The sequence below is a fragment of the Myxocyprinus asiaticus genome, chromosome 32 (assembly GCF_019703515.2).
Source record: "Myxocyprinus asiaticus isolate MX2 ecotype Aquarium Trade chromosome 32, UBuf_Myxa_2, whole genome shotgun sequence".
Classification (NCBI taxonomy): Eukaryota; Metazoa; Chordata; class Actinopteri; order Cypriniformes; family Catostomidae; genus Myxocyprinus; species Myxocyprinus asiaticus.
Window position 1 is genome coordinate 30,688,367 of NC_059375.1, and position 23,118 is coordinate 30,711,484.

The 23,118-nt window shown below is 38.5% G+C and overlaps 1 protein-coding gene across 5 annotated transcripts in view; it reads right to left on the reverse strand.

Annotated features, from left to right (window-relative positions):
• Positions 1-16,604: 16,604 nt before the first annotated feature.
• LOC127422940 (vesicle transport through interaction with t-SNAREs homolog 1A-like) overlaps positions 16,605-23,118 on the reverse strand; it is a 182,400-nt gene continuing 175,886 nt past the window's right edge. For 3 of the 5 annotated variants that reach the window (XM_051666837.1, XM_051666835.1, XM_051666836.1), the window contains one exon: positions 16,605-20,880. In XM_051666837.1, coding sequence (XP_051522797.1) covers positions 20,787-20,880 — 94 coding nt within the window. In that variant the 3' untranslated portion in view covers positions 16,605-20,786. The remainder of the gene's footprint in view (positions 20,881-23,118) is intronic. The other 2 variants (XM_051666839.1, XM_051666840.1) reach the window with 2 other exon arrangements.

Below are 23,118 nucleotides of genomic sequence, written 5' to 3' on the forward strand. Positions count from 1 at the left end.
AAAAAATCTGGGCTTGGATTAAAGGTAAGTAAATAATGAGAGAATTTTCATTTTTGGGTGAACTATCCCTTTAAGAAATCAAAGTTGAAAGGAATGGTTCACCCAAAAAGTATAATTGTCTTATCATTTATTCACCTTTATGCCATCTCAAACTTGTTTGACTGTTATTCTTCTATGGAACACAAAGATATTTTCAAGGATATATGAGGTGGTTATGTCCAGTGGGGTCCAATACTTTCAGCCTCCAAAAAGGACATAAAGGCAGCATAAAGGGAATCCATATGACTCAAATGTTTTATGTCTTCTGAAGTGATATGATTGGTTTTGAGTAAGAAACGACCAAAATATAAGTTTTTATTCACTATAAATCTTTATCAGCAGTCTCCTTAGCATGTTAATAAAAGAAACTCGTATTACACTTCCGTATGTGCATGGATTAAACCACTCAAATAGTATGGATTATTTTTAAGATGCTTTTGTGTCCTGAATTTGAAAGTTTTGGGCCCCATTGAGTTGCATTGTATGAACAAAACCACCTCATATATCCTTGAAAATATCTTTTTGTGTGTTCTGCAGATAAAGAAAGTCATTCGAGTTTAAGATGGCATTAGGGTGAGTAAATGATGAGAGAATTATCCATTTTGTTTGAACTATTTCTTTAATACATAGGGTTAGGGATTTACTTAGGGTTAGGATTTTTGGGATCCCTTCAAACAGTGTAGGAAGCTTTCAGAATCTTTCTGTCATCTGTCACAACAGTGGTGACTAAACGTTTAGGGTGCAATAACTATATTTTGGTGGAAAATATGGGTACCATGTTTTATAAGGGCAGCAAGAAGCCTCTTATTTATTTGTCAACATTTTATTAGTATGTTATTAATTGCATAATGGTGTAAGATTAATAGCCTAATTTAAGACATTCATTTATACTTCATCTCTGATTGGTCCCAGAAAGAACCTTTTTGCAGAGTCAATAGAGTGTGTGCATGTTCTGTAACCCTCCATGTCTTTTTCACCTCTAGAGTGTGAGCAGGAGACAGACAGCTTTCAGAGGACAAGAGGCTCGTGTACTGGTTACTGGCTCAGTGAAGCCAAAGCCGAGCTAGCAGCCTGTGCCTTATGCTAACACAACCCAAAAAAGGCACATAAAAAAGTGTTTCTCACTGCCCCGGCTGAATACCACATCTTTGAAAAGCTCAGCTTAAGAAAAAAACAACTGCAGGCCCCTCCAGACACCTTAGAACACAGAAGTGGTTGACCATCCCTATGTTCTGAGTCACCTTTTTTGGCACAGTGGCCACTTCTTCTTAAAGCTAGTATGAAATGATTTTCTTCACAAATTGTACCTCTGTAATCTGAGGTTTATTTTTTAATTTTTTAAGTGAAACAGGATATTCAACAAGAAAATAATTGGGTTTGGAATTAATTTTTTCCATCAGGAATTGGATTGTGAAAAATACAGTAAGAGGGCTAGGTGATGTCAATTGAAAAGAAAAGTAATTTTAGAGGCAAACCAAGTTACATTTTGATGAATAGCATTCCCCAATTAATTTTTTACAATAAGACTTGGAATGAGCATTAAAGAAGTAAATATAGTCAATACTGATTTCATGCTGACTTTAAAAGGTCTTGGGTTTGGAGGTGGACACCAAGACATCCTCCTCTTACATGTCGTAAAAACTGTAAACATCACCACATTAAGTGTTATTTGATAAGTAGGTATATGTTCCTGGTTCCTCTCGATTGTTTAGGGCACCCAGCTGCAAGGACATAAATCGGAGCCAATACATACAGCCCATTTAGACTAGCAACCAAGGTCTTATGAATAAGCTGTCTTCATTCATTGCTTGCGCTTTGCTTGCGCTTGGAAGCTTGTGGCAGTTCGTGGCAGTTCGTTTTTGGTGAAGTGAGGCGTGAGCAGCATGTTTTTATTTCGGGCCATATTAACAGATTACACCCTTCACATTGCAAGCGTGAGTCGCGGGTGACACGTCCCAAACGTGGCAGTGAGCGGATAGTTTTGGCACGAGCCTATTTTTGCCATGTGGCTCATGCTGAACTCAGCGGCTCTGAGTGTAGCAGAAAACTAAAATAACCAGGAGATTATAGAAAACACGCAAAAGCAAATAAACAATATTTAAACTGAACCTACTATACACTACAATGTATAGGTCTGCATACATACAAACACAAACTAAATAAAGGAAAGAATAAATAAATAAATAAACTTCAGGACTTTTGCCCATGTTGTATATATACAGAGACAGTTTAGAAGAGATGGACCACTGGTATTAAAATGAATAGGAGTATTTGGAACGCCCACTTTACAGGTAAAAAAGCAAATCACATTTTAGATATAGGCATCTCCTGTCAATCAGCTCAAGAACGTGCATGCGCATTAGCTAATCTAGCCTGAAAAAAGTGTTTTTTAGCATAATCTGAGGTAAAGCAGCACAATTTATGATACTATTGTTGTCAGATTTTACTGCTGATTTTAAATATGTTCTTTGATCGTAATCATGACCAACCGTTTTGGAAATTTCAGTCTTTCCACATTCAAGTAGATAGGTACTTTTAAGCTGCTTGTTTACATTAAGAAAATAACTGCACAGTCTGCCCAAGAGCATTCCAAAGATGACCACAGAGTGGACTGACTTGCCTTGAAAGAGGCTTTTATATATTAACCAATCATGACCAAGTACACTGATAAACAAGTGCAAATGACTACCTGCCATTGCCATAGGAACCTAGAAAAGAGACGCGTCCAATGTGAAAGCCCAAACGCGACGTGTTGCTCACGCCCCACTCGAGGAGTATGTGTGAATCCGGCGTAAGTCCAAAGTTCAGGCAGTGGCCAGTAAAGTATCCCATGTTTTACAGTTGGAGTTGGCAGCAGATCATCCTCTGTGAAGTCAATCGTAGAAGACTGAAGTGCTGTCTGACTGGCACAGGATGCAGTTAGTAGTCAACCCTCAGTGACACATAGCAGTGGGAGTTGGACATCATGCAGGATCGAAGCTGGATCTGGCAGGCTCTGGTAACCTAAGGAAATGTATCCAGAGGTTGAGACAGGGAAACAAACAGAATAATATAAGCGTAGATGCTATTCACTTTAATGCAGTTATAGAATATGAGAAGTGTTTCCAGTCCCGGCAGACCTGACGAATGCAGGATAACTATGAGTTGAGGGAAAAATTTGGTGTGTGACTGGCTGAAGAAATGAGTCTTTAGTCAAGACTTAAACTGAGAAAGTGTGTCTGAGTCCCAAAATATGATAGGAAGCCTGTTCCATTGTTTAGGAGCAAAATAAGAAAAGGACCTATCTCCTTTTGTGGATTTTGATCCTCTAGGTATTATTAGCAGGCTGGAATTTTTATCTTAAATCTTAAAATAGAGCCCTAAATGTTCACTTATTTATTTAGCAGACACTTTTATCCAAAGTGGCTAACAAATAAGAATTATATATTTTTTTTTAAATCAAGCAAAAAAAAAAAAAAAAAAAAAAAGAGGCAAATGTGCTCCTGGAGGAGGTGTCTACAGATGTTTTTGAAGACAGCTGTATTTTATTACCAAAATAAACATACTGCATATCTTCATTTGTGCTTTGGCCATGATAAAATCCTGTTCTATTATTGTGAGTTAGTTCATGGACATTTTTTACTCTTTCGAAAGGGGTTAAACAGCCTCAGTCATTATGTGGTTCGGCAATTCCAGATGGACTAGCTTTCATTATCGGGCTGAGGTAACTACCACCGACAACTGTGAAACCTGTGTCAAAATGTCTGTTTTCTGACCAGGCTTCATTTGCATGTTTGAATAATACATACTGCTTATAAGCATATTAAATGGAATAGATCCGCACGTCATTTGAAGGAAGAGATCAGACCTTCCCAGTTAATTATGAAGAAGTCAAATGTCATGTGGTGAACCTCTGCCCCTGGGGTCACCCCCTTTAGTTTAGTGATTATATGCACAAACTACAGATAAATTGTCATCATACAGGTTATTAGAGCTGAGAAAGACTCCCTCTGACTCTCATTACAATTCAAAGCCACAGAAACATGAGAACTGAATGTTACGCTCTCACTTATTTCACTTATTTATTTATACTTATTTATACTATATATACTTATCCCCGGATGTTGCAAAAAGGGAGGTTTTGTTCGATTAAGTTCATTTTGGGGGCAATTTTCTCCCCAAACTATAGCTTAGTAAACCCACACACACAATGTACACACACTCCCACACCAGTCTACAGTGGAGTATGCATTTAATAACTCATTAAATGGTGCAAAAGTATGTTAGATTTCCACCTTTCAAGTGCACAGTCCATTTAACAAGCCAGGTGTTGGTATGTTTGTATTCAGTTGGTGAATGTGTGAGTGTGGCGTAGACAGGTCTGCTTAAGCCATTACTGTGCCATTAAGACCAAAAAGAGCTTGAGAGTCAGTGAGCGTAAAAAAAAAAAAAAAAAAGAGGTAAGGGCCTGAGAGAGCCGCCAGTCAAACAGGTGAGCTCTCTGTGTGTTTCTGTCAGTCACGTCCCTCTGAAGTTCATTTACAGAGGGCCAAGATGCCTCACTAGCTCCTAAAAGGTAAAATGAACCATAATATCTGCCCCTCAGAGGGAGCAGCACAACCTGATGTGTTCTTTCAACTGTACTAAACTGAGTCCAGCTCACAGAAGTGTGGCCTGGACTGTCCTGATTAAGAAAGAGAGAGAGGGAGAAGTTAAGAAAAGAAAAGGGGAAAATGAAAAGCACTGACTGGCTGATCCATTGCCCTTGCTTCTTTGGCTGCTGTGGGGTACGGCCTCCATCAGGTGGGTAAAGAAAGAGTCATGGGCCTTTATCCACTGCACTGAGCACACTCAATATTTCATCCTGTCCTGCAGGCCAGATTTTCCAGAAAGTCCAAACCTACACCTGAGCTTGAAACAAACTCAAAGTGCTTTTATGCCAACTCACCCCACCAAGCTAGACACCACTTCAACTTATAAATAAACATAGACTGTTTTCTTGTAGCAAATATGGTTGGATAGGCATTGAATCTGTATGGTCAGGGAAACTGAATATGTCAGAGCCCTGCTGACCAATCATTATCAAATTATACTCACAGTTGTTCCAGCGAGATGTCTGGACAGCTCATATGGCCACCGTCTATTACCTAACTAACTGTTCAGACATAAAGCGTTTATCACTGAGAGTGTTTTAGACATAAGAAGTATGCATTACAGGTGCTGTAAGTGATTTTGTAAAATTCCGTCATTCATTCCCTCTTGTTGTCGTTCACGCATGACATTCTTTCTTCCATGGAACACAAAGGGAGATGTTAGGCATCATTGTGCAGAAAGTGAATGGTGACTGACGCCAACATTTGGCCTAACATCTCCTTTTGTGTTCCATTAAAAGTAAGTAATATGGGGTTGAAGCGAATGATGATGTACGTTTAGCAAAAGGCTGAAATCACTTACATCACCTTTACATTACATACACATAAACCATCCACACAACTAGAACAAAGACAAAGGCATGATGAAATCATTGAAAATTGTTACTCCATGAACCATATTTACCAGTTGCTATGATATTTAATTGGGTATTACTTGTGTTCTCGATTACGTAAAAAAAAAATCAGCTGTGAGCGAAATTCACATTTCACACTGCGTGTCCTTACACGACCCCAGCAATAAAGGACATGTATATGAATGTCCACTGTACTTCAAGAGAGCACATCAACATGGCAGCAATCAGTTTTGACTAATCTCATTGCAAAATTTCAAACCGAATCAAGAATTACACATGCTTCTTGCTGTTCTGTTTTGTCTCATTTTCCTCAAGCCTGGCATCATCAGAGAATAAACTATGTGTACATTTTTAGGCCTTTGACTTGTTTGCTTTTTTCTGGTGCGTGTATGTGTGAGTTTGCGAACGTGCTCTGGCTTTGTTTTTCTGTTTGAAAATTCCTTTGATGTGCATGTTTATTTATTTATTTGTGTTCTGTGCAGGCCTTTTCGGCAGTTACGGCTATAGTAGATGTGCTGTGTGCGGCTCAGACTGCCATCTATCACGAATGAGCCTCTTTGACAGCTGAACCTCTGACCTCCCCTCTCGAGCATCCTCCTTTAGTTGCTACAGGAACACTTTTAAAATCACAAGACAGATTTCATCAGGCATTCGTGCATCTGGACAGAGATTGGTGTGAAATTACACAGCACTAGAAGTGACGGTGCCAATACTTTTCTTATTTGCATTTAATGCTCTACAGAAAAAAATGCTAAATTTAAAGGCAAATTAAGGACATAAATGTAGAGATAAATTGCATTGTAACTAAAAAAAACAAAAAACGGATAAATTATATGTACAGTATACACGGATCAGCCACAACATTAAAACCACCTGCCCAATATTGTGTAGGTCCCCCTCGTGTCATCTAAACAGCAGCAACACGCTATGTTATTCTTCTCACCAGAATTGTACAGAGCGGTTATCTGAGTTACCGTAGACTTTGTCAGTTCAAACCAGTCTGGCTATTCTCTGTTGACCTCTCTCATCAACAAGGCATTTCCATCCGCAGAACTGCCACTCACTGGATTTTTTTTGTTTTTGGCACCATTCAAAGTAAATTCTAGAGACTATTGTGTGTGAAAATCCCAGGAGATCAACAGTTACAGAAATACTCAAACAAGCCCGTTTGGCACTAACAATCATCCATGCGATTATCTAATCAGCCAATCCTGTGGCAGCAGTGCAGTGCATAAAATCATGCAGATACAGGTCAGGAGCTTCAGTTAATGTTCACATCAACCACCAGAATGGGGAAAAAATGTAATCTCAGTGATTTTGACCGTGGCAGGATTGTTTTCATTTCACTCGCTATTGGCCCCCCCCCCGCCCCCCCGGACATTTCACTGGGAAACTGCACCCACACGTGTAATGAAGCATGTCATTTTGGTGTGCAAAAATGTTGCCATTGCCACGTAAATTTCATAGAGCAGGACTCCAGGATAAATCTGTGGGATTTCAGAATGTTCTTGGAGGAAGAGGTAAATAGGCCAAAGAATATGGTTAAAATACACTTTTTCACTCAAACAAATGGCCAGTTACCCATGAGCACAAAGCCCTAAAGATATACACCTTAACTGGAGTAATCCTCCAACTGGGTAGGCTTATTTAACATGTTTCCAGGGCCACTTTCATTCATAACACTGAATTCAATCTCAAGGCTAAATAGAGAATTTATGGATGCATTTTTCTTTAGTGAGTTGTTTGTAAAAATAAAAAAAGCAGAAATAAAAAAATAATTTATTTTTTTTATTTTGTGTTTGTGGTAAAAGTCTAGCTGCTTAAATTGTTCTCCATTCTTTAAATTGTTCTTACTTTCATCTTCCTCCCTAATTCTCCTCTATTGTCAGATGACTGAGAATGTTTTTCTTGCATAAAAGAACGTACTTCACTGAAAATGACCCTTATAATTCCAACAGCTGGCAAAATAAATTTTTCAAGAGCTATGTCCTTCAACCAGACATGTGTAATTTATCACAGCATTCAAAATATCATAAGGAATAACTCACCATCCTTGTCTCATGCTTCCACAAGTGTTTATGTTCCTGTGCAAAAATGTTCTCTTAAAACACAATATATACGTCCTCCACTGACCATTCATAGTATCATTCACCTTGATACTAATTCAAACAGTGCTATAGTTTACCATTGTGCACAACAAAGATATCAGATGAAGATTAAATGCAAACCCTTCAGCAGGAGTGCAAAGTGCTAATGGCCATGAGATAAAACCTTGTTCTCCTATAGTTTGCCAGTCCATTCTATTTTCAATGTGGGGTTTAAAACGTGTAAATATATGGTAATTGGGGTTGGAGGAAATCTTCAGATGTGTCTAGTGGTTTCACCTCCTCTGTGCTCTTATTTGCATGGTGTGATGGTAGTTTTAGTTTTCTGCCTGGGCTACCTTGCTCTTCCCTGGCCATACAGGGGATCCCTCCCTTCACGCAAAAAAGCCATGGAACTAAGCCATGCTAAATAAGCTGACCTCTAGAAAATTACAAGTGACCATGCAAGAGATAATGTACAGTCAACTAGTCATTATAGCAATAAAATGGTTTATTTTGTGATAATGACTGGCTGACTACACATTTCCCCAATTATAACACTACAATTTACCAAATAAATACATGCATGGATATGAAATACAGATTTAACCTGTAATTACTAAAATAAGTGAGAAGAGACTGTAGGGTGAAACGAGAGACATGGAACAATGCAACCAGGTCTCATAGAATCACGTTACTATACCTACATTTTTGCGAAATAATTTTTACATGACCCGTTGTATGTATCGCAGTTTCCTGGTTAAATAAACAGTAGAGGTGCTACATCAACAATTACTTTTTTTGCCAAGTAAAACGGTGGTTATCAGTACATAAACATTTTCTTTTAACCCTGTTCTCACAAAATGTTATCTTATGAAATCTAAACACTTACTGTAGTGCATTACTTGTAAGGCGAAACATTTTAAAGTTTGCATTACATTATCAACTACATTTACAAGCTTGATCGGTCACGATCAAATTACATCGTAGCTTAACTGATAAAGCATTGCAAAGACCGGGGTACAAGTCCTGAAGAACATGCGACACATGGGCTGAATGTGTCATAGGAGCGCTTAAAGGATAGCTCACCCAAAAATGCATACAATGCAAGTGAATGTGACCAGACCTTTCAAGCTCCAAAAATCACATAAAATATCACAAGTATAAAGTAATCCATACAACTCTAGTGGTTTAATATACAGTATGTCTGCTGAAGTGATGCAATCACTTTGGGTGAGAAACAGACCAATATTTTAATCCTTTTTACTTTAAATCTCTACTTTCACTTTCAGAATGTGAAAGTGAAAGTGGAGACTTATAGTAGAAAAGGACTTAAATATTGATCTGTTTCTCACCTACACCTATGATATCGCTTCTGAAGATATGTATTTAACCAGTGGAGTCATATGGATTACTTTTATGCTGATTTATGTGATTTTTGGAGCTGGAAAGATCTGGTCACCATTCACTTGCATTGTAAGGACCTACAGAGCTGAGATATTCCTCTTAAAATCTTTGTTCGTGTTCTGCAGAAGAAATTTGGTCATACACATCTGGGATGGCATGAGTGTGAGTAAATGATGAGAGAATTTTCTATTTTGATTGTACTATCCCTTTAAATTGAGCATTTAACCCGCTTTTAGCACCACACAGTGGACATCCCCCCCCCCAACCCCCCAACCCCCAAAACAGCAGAAAGCCACGACTGACCAATCCTAGTCGAGTATTCTAGAGAAACATGTAATAAAGCGACATAACTGTACATATTTAGTTGATAATTACAAATAATTCAGTGACTAGACAAGGTATTTGCTATAAATAAAACGAAAGCCAGAACAGTGTGGGAGAGTTGCTGCCAACTGTAAATATTGGCTTTTTTCTGTCAGTCAAACTGTAACAGTGAGAGGTGCCAGTAAATTTTGGGTTTGTGTTAGAGAAGGCAATTGAGCATAACACACTCACCATAATGCACACAGGAATAAAACAATCACTCAGGCCACTAAGACAAACCTAAATGTGGTTTCATATGTGGGTGGGCTCTTTACGCATTTGGATGACGTTGCTTCAAAAGAGAACAAGCACAAGAAACATTTTTAAGACTGTAGATGGATTAACCCTAATTTTTTAACCTGATGCAAATACTAATGGAAAACTTTCACCTAGAAATGAAAATTCTGTCATCATTTACTTACCCTCATGTTGTTCCACACCCATATGATTATCTTTTATTCGTGGAACACAAAAGATCATTCACCATTATTCACTTTCATTTTGTGGGAAAGAGCAGCATCAACATTCTTAAAAGTGTTATATGGGTTTGGAATGGCATAAGGATAAATTATGGCAGGAATTAAATTTTTGGGTAAACTAACCCTTTAATTTTGCAGATGAATTCAAAAAGGTGGGACATGTTTGACAAATCTAGCTTTTACGAAAGAATGTGAAAACGAATCTTGCAGGGTAGTCTTTTTAAAAAGCCTGTCTGTTCATCTTGAAAAGCATTTTTCTTATTCTTGAAGTATTATATTTTCTCAAAAGACTTAGAGTTCTTTCATTCATCTACTTTAAAAGGATTTTGTGCATTTAGTTCAGGCTAACGTTCGGGATACTGGAAGATCTGAAAAAAGTCAAACATTTAATCATGGAATTATTTTTAGGCCAATTACTGCTTTGTCCTGTTAAGAGTGAAATCCACATCCCAAATGATTTCTTTGCCATAAGAGTAAGAGAGGCACTGAAGGGAGCGTTTTCTCGATAGTTCCACACTGAATATTTTGGGCAGGTGCTTCAGATAATTTTGCTTTCTCTCCTTCGACCCCTTTCCCTCCTACCCCCTATCCTGATTAAAATTTCTGCCCTGGCCTTTTGGGATCCAGAGATTTGACCATATTTTATTTATACATTTTTGTAAAAGCTAATATTCAGCAGCTGTGATCTATAGCAGAATTACAATTTTCAGGGTCAAGAAGAGTTCTGATACAGGGAGGAATGGGTACAATTGCTGTTTTAATACAAAAGAAGAGCAGAAAAGAAAGATAAAAAAGAAAAAGGGGGAAAGGGGTAAAAAAAATAAATAAAAAAAAATCCACACGAGTTGTCTTTAAAAATAAATGAGAAAATCGGCTAATCCCAAGTCACTGCATGGAAAAAAGAAAATCAATACTTCTCTCAATTCACCTGGGCCATCCAGAATCCATGAAACGAACAAAAGTTGTGAAATTTGTTGCCAATATCATACATCTCTTTCAGAACGGCCCACCATCTTTAAAAATAAACGAGTTGGTGAAAGCGAGAGGGTTTGTGTGTGTTTGTGCATCTGGGTATAATGTGTTTACGAGCAGCAACAAAATAGTCTCTAATTGGGTCCAAAGTCAAGGGCTAGTAGAGGCCTTTTTTTCAACCATTGTAAAATTTCTTGTTTCTAAAGCATCCATTCTCTCTCGATTTCTGGTCATCTTCTCTCTTCAGAGTCATCTATGTAATGACAAGAATAGAAGAGGGACATCATACGGATTTTGTAACCTTTGAACCATCCATTCAAATGACCCTGTATGCCAACCTGCAGGGACCCCCATGCATGAATACGTCTCCATTTCCTGCCTTGGGAGAAAAAATGCCAGACAAGCACTGCCATTGGAGGTGTGCTCATGAATATTTAATGAATTCCCCCAGCTAAGGAGGAGGTATCGCTGAGGGGGACTGAGAGACAGACATGGGGGGGGCCACCATGCCCTTTTCAAGGTGACGAATTAAGACAATGAAACACACACATCCACACATCTCTCTCCACCCTGATGTTCATGGAGTACCATCACACACAAGCTTCGCCCGCAGAATCCAGTAACCCCCCCTCCCCCCTTTCATTCAAGGCCATCTACATGCAGATGTGCTAAGCGATGCCCCCCCCCCCCCCAGTTCATTAGTGTGCTCTTCAGTAGCCTGTCATGGAGGATGTGCTCCATCAAAGCTGATTGAATCTCGTTTTCTAGAGAGATGTCGCAGGGTATCACCGCTCGCTCAGATCTCCTGCAATGGGGAACATGAATGGCAGGCTGCCTTTTGAAGACAGTGATTTTCCACTGATGCCTCCCAAAGTTAGAATCATGTCAGGTAAGACACCATATGCAAAGTCAATCATGCCATGCAACCCAACAGTCAGGTCAAGGCATCCAAGGCCAAATTTTATTATGTACATTTATGATTACTGTCCAGTTGGACATATATATCCACCCACCCACCATCCATCCATCCATCCAATTATATTCCTGTGTATTTTCCAGAGTATGTGTGTGCACACTTCTATAGAAGGCTCCATATACAGTGGCAAGTTAAAGTATGTGAATGTGGAATGACCTGGTTTTCTGCCCTAATTTGTCATAAAATATGAACTCATCTTCATCAAAGTCACAAGTATAGACAAACATAATGTGCTTAATCTAACAACACACAAACAATTATAATCTTTCATGCCTTTATTGAACACATCCCTTTAAACATTCACAGTGCTGTGGAAAAAGTAAGTTAACCATTGGATTTAATAACTGATCGATCCTCCTTTGGCAGCAATAACCTCAACCAAGCATTTCCGGTAGCTGCGGATTAGACCTGCACAATGTTCAGAAGGAATTTTGGACCATTCTTCCTTACAGAACTGCTTCAGCTCATCCATATTCTTAGGATGTCTGGTGTGAATGGCTCTCTTGAGGTCATTTCACGGTATCTCTATTGGGTTAAGGTCTGGGCTCTGACTGGGCCACTCCAAAAGGTGGATTTTCTTTTTTTGAAGCCATTCTGTAGTGGATTTCCTTAGATGTTTAGGGTCATTGTCTTCTGCATCACCCAACTTCTACTGAGCTTCAGCTGGCGCACAGCCACCCTGACATTATCCTGTAGGATAACTTGATAAACTTGAGAATTAATTTCTCCCTCGATGATGGCAAGCGGTACAGGCCCCGAAGCAGCTCCAAATCATGATGCTCCTTCTAACGTACTTCACAGTTGGAACAATGTTTTCGTGTTGGCATGCGGTGCCCTTTTTACACCATACGTAGTGCTGCGTGTTCTTCCCAAACCATTCAGCCTTCATCAGTCCACAAAATATTTTCCCAGTAGTGTTGTGGAGTGTCAAGGTGGTCTTTGGCAAAATTCAGGCATGCAGCAATTTTTGTTGGAAAGCAGCGACTTCCTTAATGGGGTCCTGCCATGGACACCATGCCTGTTTAATGTTTTCTGAATAGTAGACTCATGAACAGAGATGTTAACCAGTTCACTATAGTGTTTTTTTTAACCTCATTGATCATTCTGTGGTGTGCACTTTGAGTCATCTTGGCCGGACGGTCACTTCTAGGGAGAATAGCCACAGTACTAAATTGTATCCATTGATAGACAGTTTGTCCAACTGTGGACAGATAAATATCTAAGCTCTTTGAGATAACTTTGTAACCCTTTCCAGCTTTATGCAAAGCAACAATTCTTGATCGTAGGTCTTCTGAGATCTTTTTTGCGAGGCATGGGCCGCATCAGCAGATGCTTCTTGTGAACAGCAAACTCAAAATGTTTGAGTGCTTTTTATAAGTCAAAGTAGCTCTAACCCACACCTCCAATCTCATTTCATTATTTGGATGCCAAGTTTGCCAACTCCTGACTCTATAATTAGCTTTTGTTTATGTCATTAGCCTAGGGGTTCACATACTTTTTCCAACCAACACTGTGAATGTTTGAATGTATTCAATATGTACAAGAACAATACAATTATTTCTGTTATTAGTTAAAACAGGTTGTTTGTTCATTATTGTAATTTAGATGAAGATCAAACCAGGTTTTAAGACAAATTTATACATAAATGTAAAAACAGATTGTGTTTGTTCATTAATGTAATTAAGACAAATTTCTACATAAATTCAGGTAATTCCAAAGGGTTCACATACTTTATTTTTTTGCCACTGTTAGTGAGAGTAGGTCAGTGTTGGATATGGGTCAGGCCTGCTTCTTTGTTCAATGTGTAATTTGTGCCTTCACACACACATACACACACTTTCACTCCAGAAGCACAGTGTGATAGCAGAGACAAAGGCAGAGAGTAACATTTACATTTATGCATTTGGCAGACACTTTTATCCAAAGCGACTGACAGTGCATTCAGTGTATACATTTAATCAGTTTGTGTGTTCCCTGGGAATCGAACCTGTGATCTTGGCATTGCTAGCACCATGTTCTAACAGTTGAGCTACAGGAGTAGCACATGGCTGTTGTTTAAAAACTTAAAATGCAACTTGTTCATACTCCATTGTTCTATTCCATGACGATCCTTTAGTGCATCAGCCTGTGAATGAGACTCAAAAGATAGAATGTGAAGAAAATCATTCAACACAACTTGTCTAATGAGAGAAGGGACACGCTACATGGGTGAAATGCAATACTGCTTTAATGACAGTGTTAAAACTATACAAGCTTACAGAAAACACAATTCATAAAAGTAAACAGCAGTTAAACAAATATAAGAGTTTTCACATGAGCAGTCAGAGGGGAACATTACTGGGTCTCTGGCCTGGAACAAACACCCTCATGTAAAGTCAAACTCACAGAGACACAATAGTCCACAGTGCAAACACAGTATCAGATCCATGGTTCCAACTGATGGGTATTCACTCACATAATGTGACACACCAGAAGAAAACATAATTGATGGATTTCATGACACATCAACTGCATTCATTATTCAGAGGAGAATGAGGATGTTGTCGTGTGCATTTGTGCAACAGGTTTGTACAATTGTGCACAGTTACCCAGATAGTAAAATTAAAGAAAAGAAAGTAAGTCTATTATCCCACTGCACTTACAAGAGAGGCCACAGATCTCCCCATGCTGCCTGGAATCTAAAGACACACACACACACACACACAGAAAGCTGGATCCATCTGTATTATCTATAGAGTGAAATTTTATCCCGGGACGTGCAAACAAGTAAAAATAGAGAAAGATGTACCCCAACAGATAAAATGTGGACCTCCAATTATGCTTTCTGATGACCTTTCTAAAAAAAAAAATAAAAGCACAGTAAACACACACTAATGCTCAATGTGGCAGGCTGCTTCTGTCCAACTAATATGACAGGAGTAAAATTTGACATTTAATAAATAAAAGTGAATATGCTAAACTCATTTACCATATATGCACAAGTGTGCAAATTAATGTCGTTTCATGTATTTAGTATCAGGGATTCCCACACTTTTTGAATGAATTTCCATGACTTTTCCATGACCTTTCCAGTCATTTGTGATAACTGAATAAGAATTTTGAAAAAACATTTTGATTCAGCCCAATTCGCTAATCATTTAAATTGAAGTGTAAACCAGTTGGACCACTTTATTGAAAAGAACGGACTCAAAAGAACGATTCGATCCCAGAACAGATATCACTGTGGTTTGCAAGCATTTTTTAAGTTGTACACATCTAGCTGATGAAATATTTTAGAGAAAAGCATAACTAGAAAAATCTATTTTCACCAGTGTTGGGTGTAATCTGATTATAAAGTAATAGTTACTTTAATTACTTTTTAGTTAAAAAATTGTGTAACATTTTACATTTTTTAATTCTTATAATCAGATGACATCTACTGACTTTCAATTAGATTAATGACTTTTAAACCTGACGTAATTTCTGCGCAACTAGCGCCACCAAACGAAATTGTAAAAATAAACATTGTTTTCAAAACAGCTTTCTAAATACGCCCCGTCTGCCGTTGTTCAAACAAAGAGATAGTCCTGCCCCCCATTGGTTGAGTAACACTGTTGGGGCGGGTCTAAGCGGGTCGCTCAAAACAAACAGAGGAATTATCAGTGACACAGTGCCTACAGTTTTCGAGAAAATTTACCTTTGAATACCTTAATTATAGTTGTCTCTGCATATTAAGCTGGGATACAAGCAAGTATTTTAACACAGAAAAAGTTACATCAGCTTTAAGTACATTTTTTGAGTTACACATATTTCTAAAGTAATAGTATTTATGTAGAATACATTTAAAATTCTGTTCATACGTAGGTCTGTTTGTGCTTCTGTGACAGCCGCAAGGCATGCGCCCCCTATTGAGTCATAATAAGGGAGAAACATGCGGTGCTGAAAGTATGACTTACAATGCGACAATGAATGAGGAAATACAAACATTACTTTGAATCTGTTAAGCGGAAAAGCAAACTTTTATGTAAAAAAAGTGTTTAAGAAAGTAATTTAAATGTAAAGCAATTAGTAATGTGATTAATTTTTCAATGAAGTAATTAGTAATTTGTACCATATTAAAGTAACTTACCCAACACTGATATTCACTATAGAAATGTCCATGCCTTTTAAAGATTGTATTTATTTCCAGGCATAGGAAACATAATTTCAATTCTCCCAGGTTTTTAAGGACAGTAATGGGAACTCTGTAGTATCCATTTTATGCACATGCAACCATCTAACGAGATGTCAGTAAATCAAGACCAAACGCCCATCTCTGCCGTGACCGCAATGGGTCTTGTCTGCCTCTCTGTAGCCTGTTCTGTGATAGGAGCTAATCAGAGTCTCTTTCTCACTAAAGGCCCACTAGCAGAAGTCACTTAGCAGGGTTAACGTCAGGCATAATGAAATATTAAAGTCTGTCTGTAACTGCCACTACTGATGCCCCTCGGAATAAGATATAACCCATTTTTGACAAGTTTTCATCCTCCTCGCATAGAAGACACAACACGCAAACCAAATCAGCTACAGAGAAGCGGGTAATGAATAATCAATTTCATATTCCAAAGGCACTCGCTGCTTAGTGAGAGAGAGAGAAAGGAAGGAGAGAGGGAAGCATGGAGGGCAAAAAAGAGAGATGAAAAAGGAGAGGGAGAAAGAAACAGATGATGGGGAAAAAAGATCCGCCAACCTGCCATAGGTGTCACGTGACTCACCTAATGTTTAAATAATAAAAAAGGGGATATAAACAAATCATTAGCACCCCCCCCCCCCACCCCCAACGGCTGTTTAATGCAATTTCTTAATGAACGTAATAGCCACAACTAAAAATGAAAGAAAATAAAAACATCTAAATGGGCCCCAACTTATCGTCAGTGCTCAATTATTTCCTTGTCAAGTTGTTATGATTTAATGAGCCCCAGTGGGACTGACGGCTGTCAGTCAGCACTGACTTTTTGACACCATTACAACTTCAAATAGAACCGCAGCCACGCTGCTTTTCCACCAGCCACACTCTGCTGAGAGGATCTGACAGGCCCGAGTAGAGAGAGACAGAGTGAGGGAGAGGGAGAGCGAGACAGATAACACACACACACACACACACACACACATATATACACAGACTGAGCCAGCAAAACACACTAACACACATCCAAGTCATTACACGAACAGCCAACTGATGTCTCACATATACATGCGCAGGTGCAGGAAAGCAATGTAGAGCTGTGCCATTGCTCAAGCTGTCCCCAGCACACATGAGCAAAACAAGGACAAATCTCATCACTATCACACTTAAATGTGCACACGTGCTTTCTATACGCTGTTTGATGCAAAACCCAATTACAGAGGCCATTATCTGATGAGGTTGGTTAAACTGGCAGGATTCAGCTCCCCCTCGTCCCTTCTCTTTCTTCCTCAACTTAATGATAACTCTCAATAGGTTGAGCCCACATGGGATACGCAGAGACGCACTATTTTGTTGGCTATTAATTTGGTGCTTTGAAGCCGTAGCTGTGAAGCAGAGTCAGAGAAAACCCCCCACCAGGCTGCTTCCAAAATAAGACAATCCACCCGGCCTGAAACAGAATATCAAATGACTTCTGCCTGTCTGTCTGACGGTCCGTCTGTCCGTCAGGCACCTCGACCAGCCAAGGTGTGTGTGTATGCGTCACGAGTGACAGGGGTATTGTGCGTGGGGTGACAGAAAGAGATGGCGGGCGTGTGTTAATCACTGCAGACTTGCAGAATGAGGCTCTGTTCCAAAAGCTAGTGAGCTGCCTACATAGGCAGCATTTTATGTAATTGGTTTGGTCATTACACAAAGGTTGTTCCAAAGGGTAAAATGTAAGATATCTACTTTTGGCCAAATTCTATGACAACATCGCATATATCCTTTGCAGAGGAGGAAACCTCTAATATCAAAGGAAATGTATTGATAATTTTTTTATTTTAAAATATGGAATATGTTTTTAAAATCTTTTTAGACCCCGTTTCCATCTGGTATTAAGATGCATTTCAGGACCATATTGACCATATTGCATTTGAGGTGTAAATGCTAATCCATCCTGAATGCGTCCCGGACTGCAGTGAAGCGCCACCCCTCACCTGTCAATCAACTAAAACAAGAGTTTAAACTTTGCCAGTTACAAACGGCTTGTAAACGAAAAATTCGAAAAAAGCGAATACATACACAAGCACGAGAACTACATGGATCTTCTTCAGTGTGTCTGATATCAACATTCAGCGAAACAGATGAGAAGCATGAACATCTGAATCTCCTTCTGAGAATTCTGCTCGAAATGTTGCGTTTGTGCTAAGATTACATTTCAACTACATTTTGGAGAAACAGCGTGCCTGTTTTATTCTAATTTTCCTTTTTACAGTTTATTACCATGCAGTAACACACTGACATAGTGATTGATGTATGAAATCAGATAACCTCCCCTCGAAATCCAAACAAAAGCGAGATGCTTCTGAGTGACCAGGTGTAAAAAGCGACGAGTCTTGCCTGAGCATGTGATCGGATCACCTGGGATGCATCTTGATACCAGGTGTAAATGGGGTCTTACGGTTTTGCAACTTTATCTTAACTTTAGCAACATGCTAACAAGCCAAAGTTACTTTCAAGGCAAGTCAGTCCACTCAGCGGCCATCTTGGAAACTCTCCAGGGAAGCTATTTTTTTTTATGTAAACAAGCGGCATAGAAGTACAGCTCATATCTACTTGAAATCTCCAAAACGGTTGGTCAAGATTACAATCAAATAACATATTTCAAATCAGCAGTACAATAAAAAAATAAAGAAATAAAAAAAATGGTATCATAAATTGTGCTTCTTTAGCTTTTTCAGACTGGTCCAGATAATGCGCATGCATGTTCTGGAGCTAACTGACAGGCGATGTCTGTATCTAAAAGGTGATTGATTATTTAACCTGTAAGGCGAGACTTCCTTTTCTACACCCGCCATATTGTGTGTTCCAATTTCATTTTAATATAAGTGGTCTGTCTCTGGCTGACGGGAGTGCTATTTGTATGATGCACAGGTTTGCTAATAAAGAGCATTCCAAATCAATCACTTTCATGTTAGGGTGTTGCTTAAGGGGAATTCCAGTTATAAAGTGCTCTTATATTAAAAAAAGCTTGATGTAACAAATGGAACAGAATGCAAGTGTCTCAAGATCTCAAGTGTCTTTTAAAAGTAGAAGTTATTTTAACTTGACAAAATGTCATAAAAATTCAGTGCTAAATTTAAGACACTGAACAGCAATAAGTGGCACAATGGGCAAAGATGTCCATCTAGTGCATGTTTACATATAAAAACATAAAAAACAGCATTTTGCATTTTTGCAAAAATGCATTTTGTGTGAACGCTCCCTTAGAAGACAGTTGCCTATGTAAAAATTAAGCTGCAAGGCAGCTAAGTTTTGGAACAGAGCCAAAGAGTATAAAGATGCACACATACATTTATGAAAACACACACACAGATCCTCACACACATATGATACACTAACTGAAATTAACTGTACAATAAGTACATAGTCATCTTTCCCAGATTTCTTATATGCTAATACCCAAACAGCAGGTGAAAGCCTGGCGCAAACTCTAAATTTTGAATATTTTCATACTGATGCTTGCTAGTTGGTCCCCCTTTAGGAATAATGATACACATTTGCAACACACTCAGATGATTTTTACAGTATAGACAAATGAAATTATTTTAATGTCATACACCAATTGCTAAAATAAATTCCAGATAAATTGAAAAAGAAAAACAGCGAAAAATACAATACAATCAACCATCTGAAACAAGACGAATAAATACATAACACAATTCTTATTAGTACAATTGACTTCAGTTAATATCATGCTGTCAGATTTGATTAGTAAAGGTAAGAGTGGACACGGATGTTTTCTTGTTCAAAGCAGTCCTGCTGGTTTAACTAAACACATGCGAGGTCTTCGCTGACCTTAGAGGAACAGCGTGAGTAGCTACTAATCCTGGATAAAGGGGGACTGAGAGACGGGCGTGTGACCTTTGAGCTGTGTGTAGTGTGTGTGATTCTGCACCGTGTGCTAAATGGTACTGCACCAGGGGCCTTGCCTTGTGTACGTCTCCATCACACACATACCTGAAGGATGGTATTTTACTAATATACATCAGCTTTCAGCTCTGACGCCCCCTAAACCCTTTGCCGCCAAAAACAAAAACAAATAAACATTTAAACAATATAATAAAATAATAGTTCACCCATATATTAAATTCATCATTTACTCACCCAAACCTGTATGACTGTCTTTCTCAAAGGCAGACAAAAGGAGACATTTTGAAGAATGTACTAGATGTTTTTCCATGCAATTACAAAGAACGGGGCTTTAAACATGGTGCAAAAGCGCAATAAAAGTCTCAAAAAGTATCTAACATTTTTTTAATCATACTCCAGTCCCCATTCTTTGGGGACATTAGTACATTCTTCAACATTCCTCCTTTTAAGTTTGACGGAAGAAAGTAAGTCATACTGGTTTAGAAAAATATGAGGGTGAGTAAATGATGACAGAATTTAAATTTTGGGGTGAACTACTTTACAGTAAAACAGCAGGTTATGACATGCATTGTGTACGGTTCATCTTCCTAATCTTTATCCATCTGTTGTTCTCATACTTCCATCATGGTCCTGTTGTCCACACGTACATGCAGGCTTCTCTATGGGTTGGTCAGTCATGTGTAGATACCATACAAGGGTTTTAAAAGTAATAGATGTAGTATAAATATGAAGGGAGAGAGGGTAGGCATGGCCCCGCTCCGCTCGGGAGCAGAGAGGAGAGGCTCCCTGTCACTGCCCACCAGGAATGATTCATGTGAACAATTTGTCCTAATTACTCTAGCCCAACGCTTTTGTCACTATTAATCTTACACACACGCTCGTACACACTCACGCAAGCACGCATAGGGCCAGTCAGTGGAGATCAGTGCCCTCGCAAATTGAAATAGATGGCCAAGACTATGGTGAGGAGGATGATGGCACCCAGGATGAAGACCAGGACACGATTCTGAATGATCCTGTGGGTGAAGAGAGGAAGAGAAACAGAGATCAAAAGAGGAAAAGAGAAAGAGATTTCATGTTAGCTGTTTTAAGGACATACATTGATACACAATAGTAAATACATACACAATAGTAAAAACGACATGTTTAATGGGATAGTTAGCCTAAAAATGCTAATTCTGTTATTTGTTCGCCCTCATGTTGTTGCAAACCCGTACTATTTTCTTTATTGCTTTAAAGGAATGTTCCGGGTTTAATACAAGTTAATCTCAATCGACAGCATTTGTGGCATAATGCTGATTACCACAAAAATAAATTTTGACTCATCCGTCCTTTTCTTTAAAAAAAGCCAAAATCAAGGTTACAGTGAGGCAATTACACTGGAAGTGAATGGTGACAATTTTTGGAGGGTTTAAACACAGAAATGTGAAGCTTATAATTTTATAAAAGCACTTACATTAATACTTCTGTTAAAACTTGTGTATTATTTGAGCTGTAAAGTTGTTTAAATCGTAATTTTTACAGTCATTATAGGGTTTGTAGTCATTACATTGTCATGGTAACGAAGTTGTAAAATTGGCTATAACTTTACACAGAAAAGGTTAGTAAGTGATTTTATCACACTAAAATCATGTTTACACGCATATTGTTTATGTCTTGTGGCAATACTTTTGAAAAAGTGAGTATTTTAATGTAAAAAAATTGGCCCCCATTCACTTCCACTGTAAGTGCCTCACTGGAGGCACGAATCAAAATAATTTTTTCTTGTACTCAACATTATGCCTCAAATGCTGTCGACTGAGCTCAAATTATATTGAACCCGGAACATTCATTTAACCTCACTTCACTTTCATTGCATCATTCAATGAAAGTGAATGATGACTGAAGGTGTTATTCTGCCTAACATCTCCTTTTGTGTTCCACAGAAGAAAGTCATACGAGGTTAGAACACTGTGAGGAAATAATAAAATGATGACAAAGTGTTCTTTTTTGTGTGAAGATCTTCATGCAATATAAAATGATTAATACTTGTTTCTCATGCACATCATGTGACAGAGTACATTCCCTGCATCCAAAATGACTTTTCATGACTGAACCAGATAAACACATTTCACTTCACCGTCAGATCTTTCTTTTTTTAAACACACACACACACACACACACACACACACCCTTGCAAAACATGACACGGTGTGATAACTTTGCTTAGAGCATTTATTTTTCTCTGTAAAGTAAAAAGTGTGGCTCGTAGCTTTCCTCCAGCTAATACATTTCACACATTTACTGATGGAATTCTCCATAAAACTCACTTTTCCAATTGTCACATGACCAAAACATAAAAACAGAAACTCAAAACTAAAGAATCTGCACCAGAATTTGCAGAAAGCTCTGCAGATTTCCATAGAAATGAAACAGCCCTCATTCACAAAGCTCTTTATATCCCTTGCCTTTTGCATGTTTGCTTATTATTTTGGCAAATTCATTGGTTGTTTTCAGCTACTAATAAAAGTGTAGGACTCTGTAGATTAATTTATTAAACATTTTGGCCAATTTGATTGTGCTTTCAGCTACAAAATAAGAGTGTAGTAATCTGAGCTCCATTTAACACATTTACCATGGTAAAATCACTGTAACACATGGATCCACATGGACGAGTGCACTGAGGGTGAAAAGGGTTGCTGGAAGGGTGAAACCCCTAGATGATCTCTAGGAGGGGCTTCTGCCCTCTGTGTCATTCCTGACAAATGACAGAATTATCCCATGTGCTGACATGTGGAGAGAGCAAGGCCACTGTCCACTCCTATAAGCAGGAGATGAATAACTCAAACACACCCATTCATCACCACTCCAGTCCAACACACACACACTGATGCAAAGAAAGCAAAGTAACATTACAATATACACCTTACTGCTGCTGGGGTGCCAAATACTGGGACAAACAACCACTATAGTATGCGTGAAGGCTTGTGTGAGAAAACATAGCGTTCCCACACATTTTAACCAATGAATTTCCACAACTTTTTCAGTTAATTATACTGTTACTGGATTAACTAGAGAAATTTATATATTCACTTTAGAAATTTTAATGTATTTTTTACGTTTTTTTTTAAAGTTAAACCATGTCATTTCTGCGCAACTAGCATCACCAAATGGAATTGCAAATATAATAGTTTTCAAACAGATTCAAGAAAACTTCATCCATCTTCCATTGGTTTTACAAACAGAAAGTCCCGCCCCAAATTCACACAACTGGT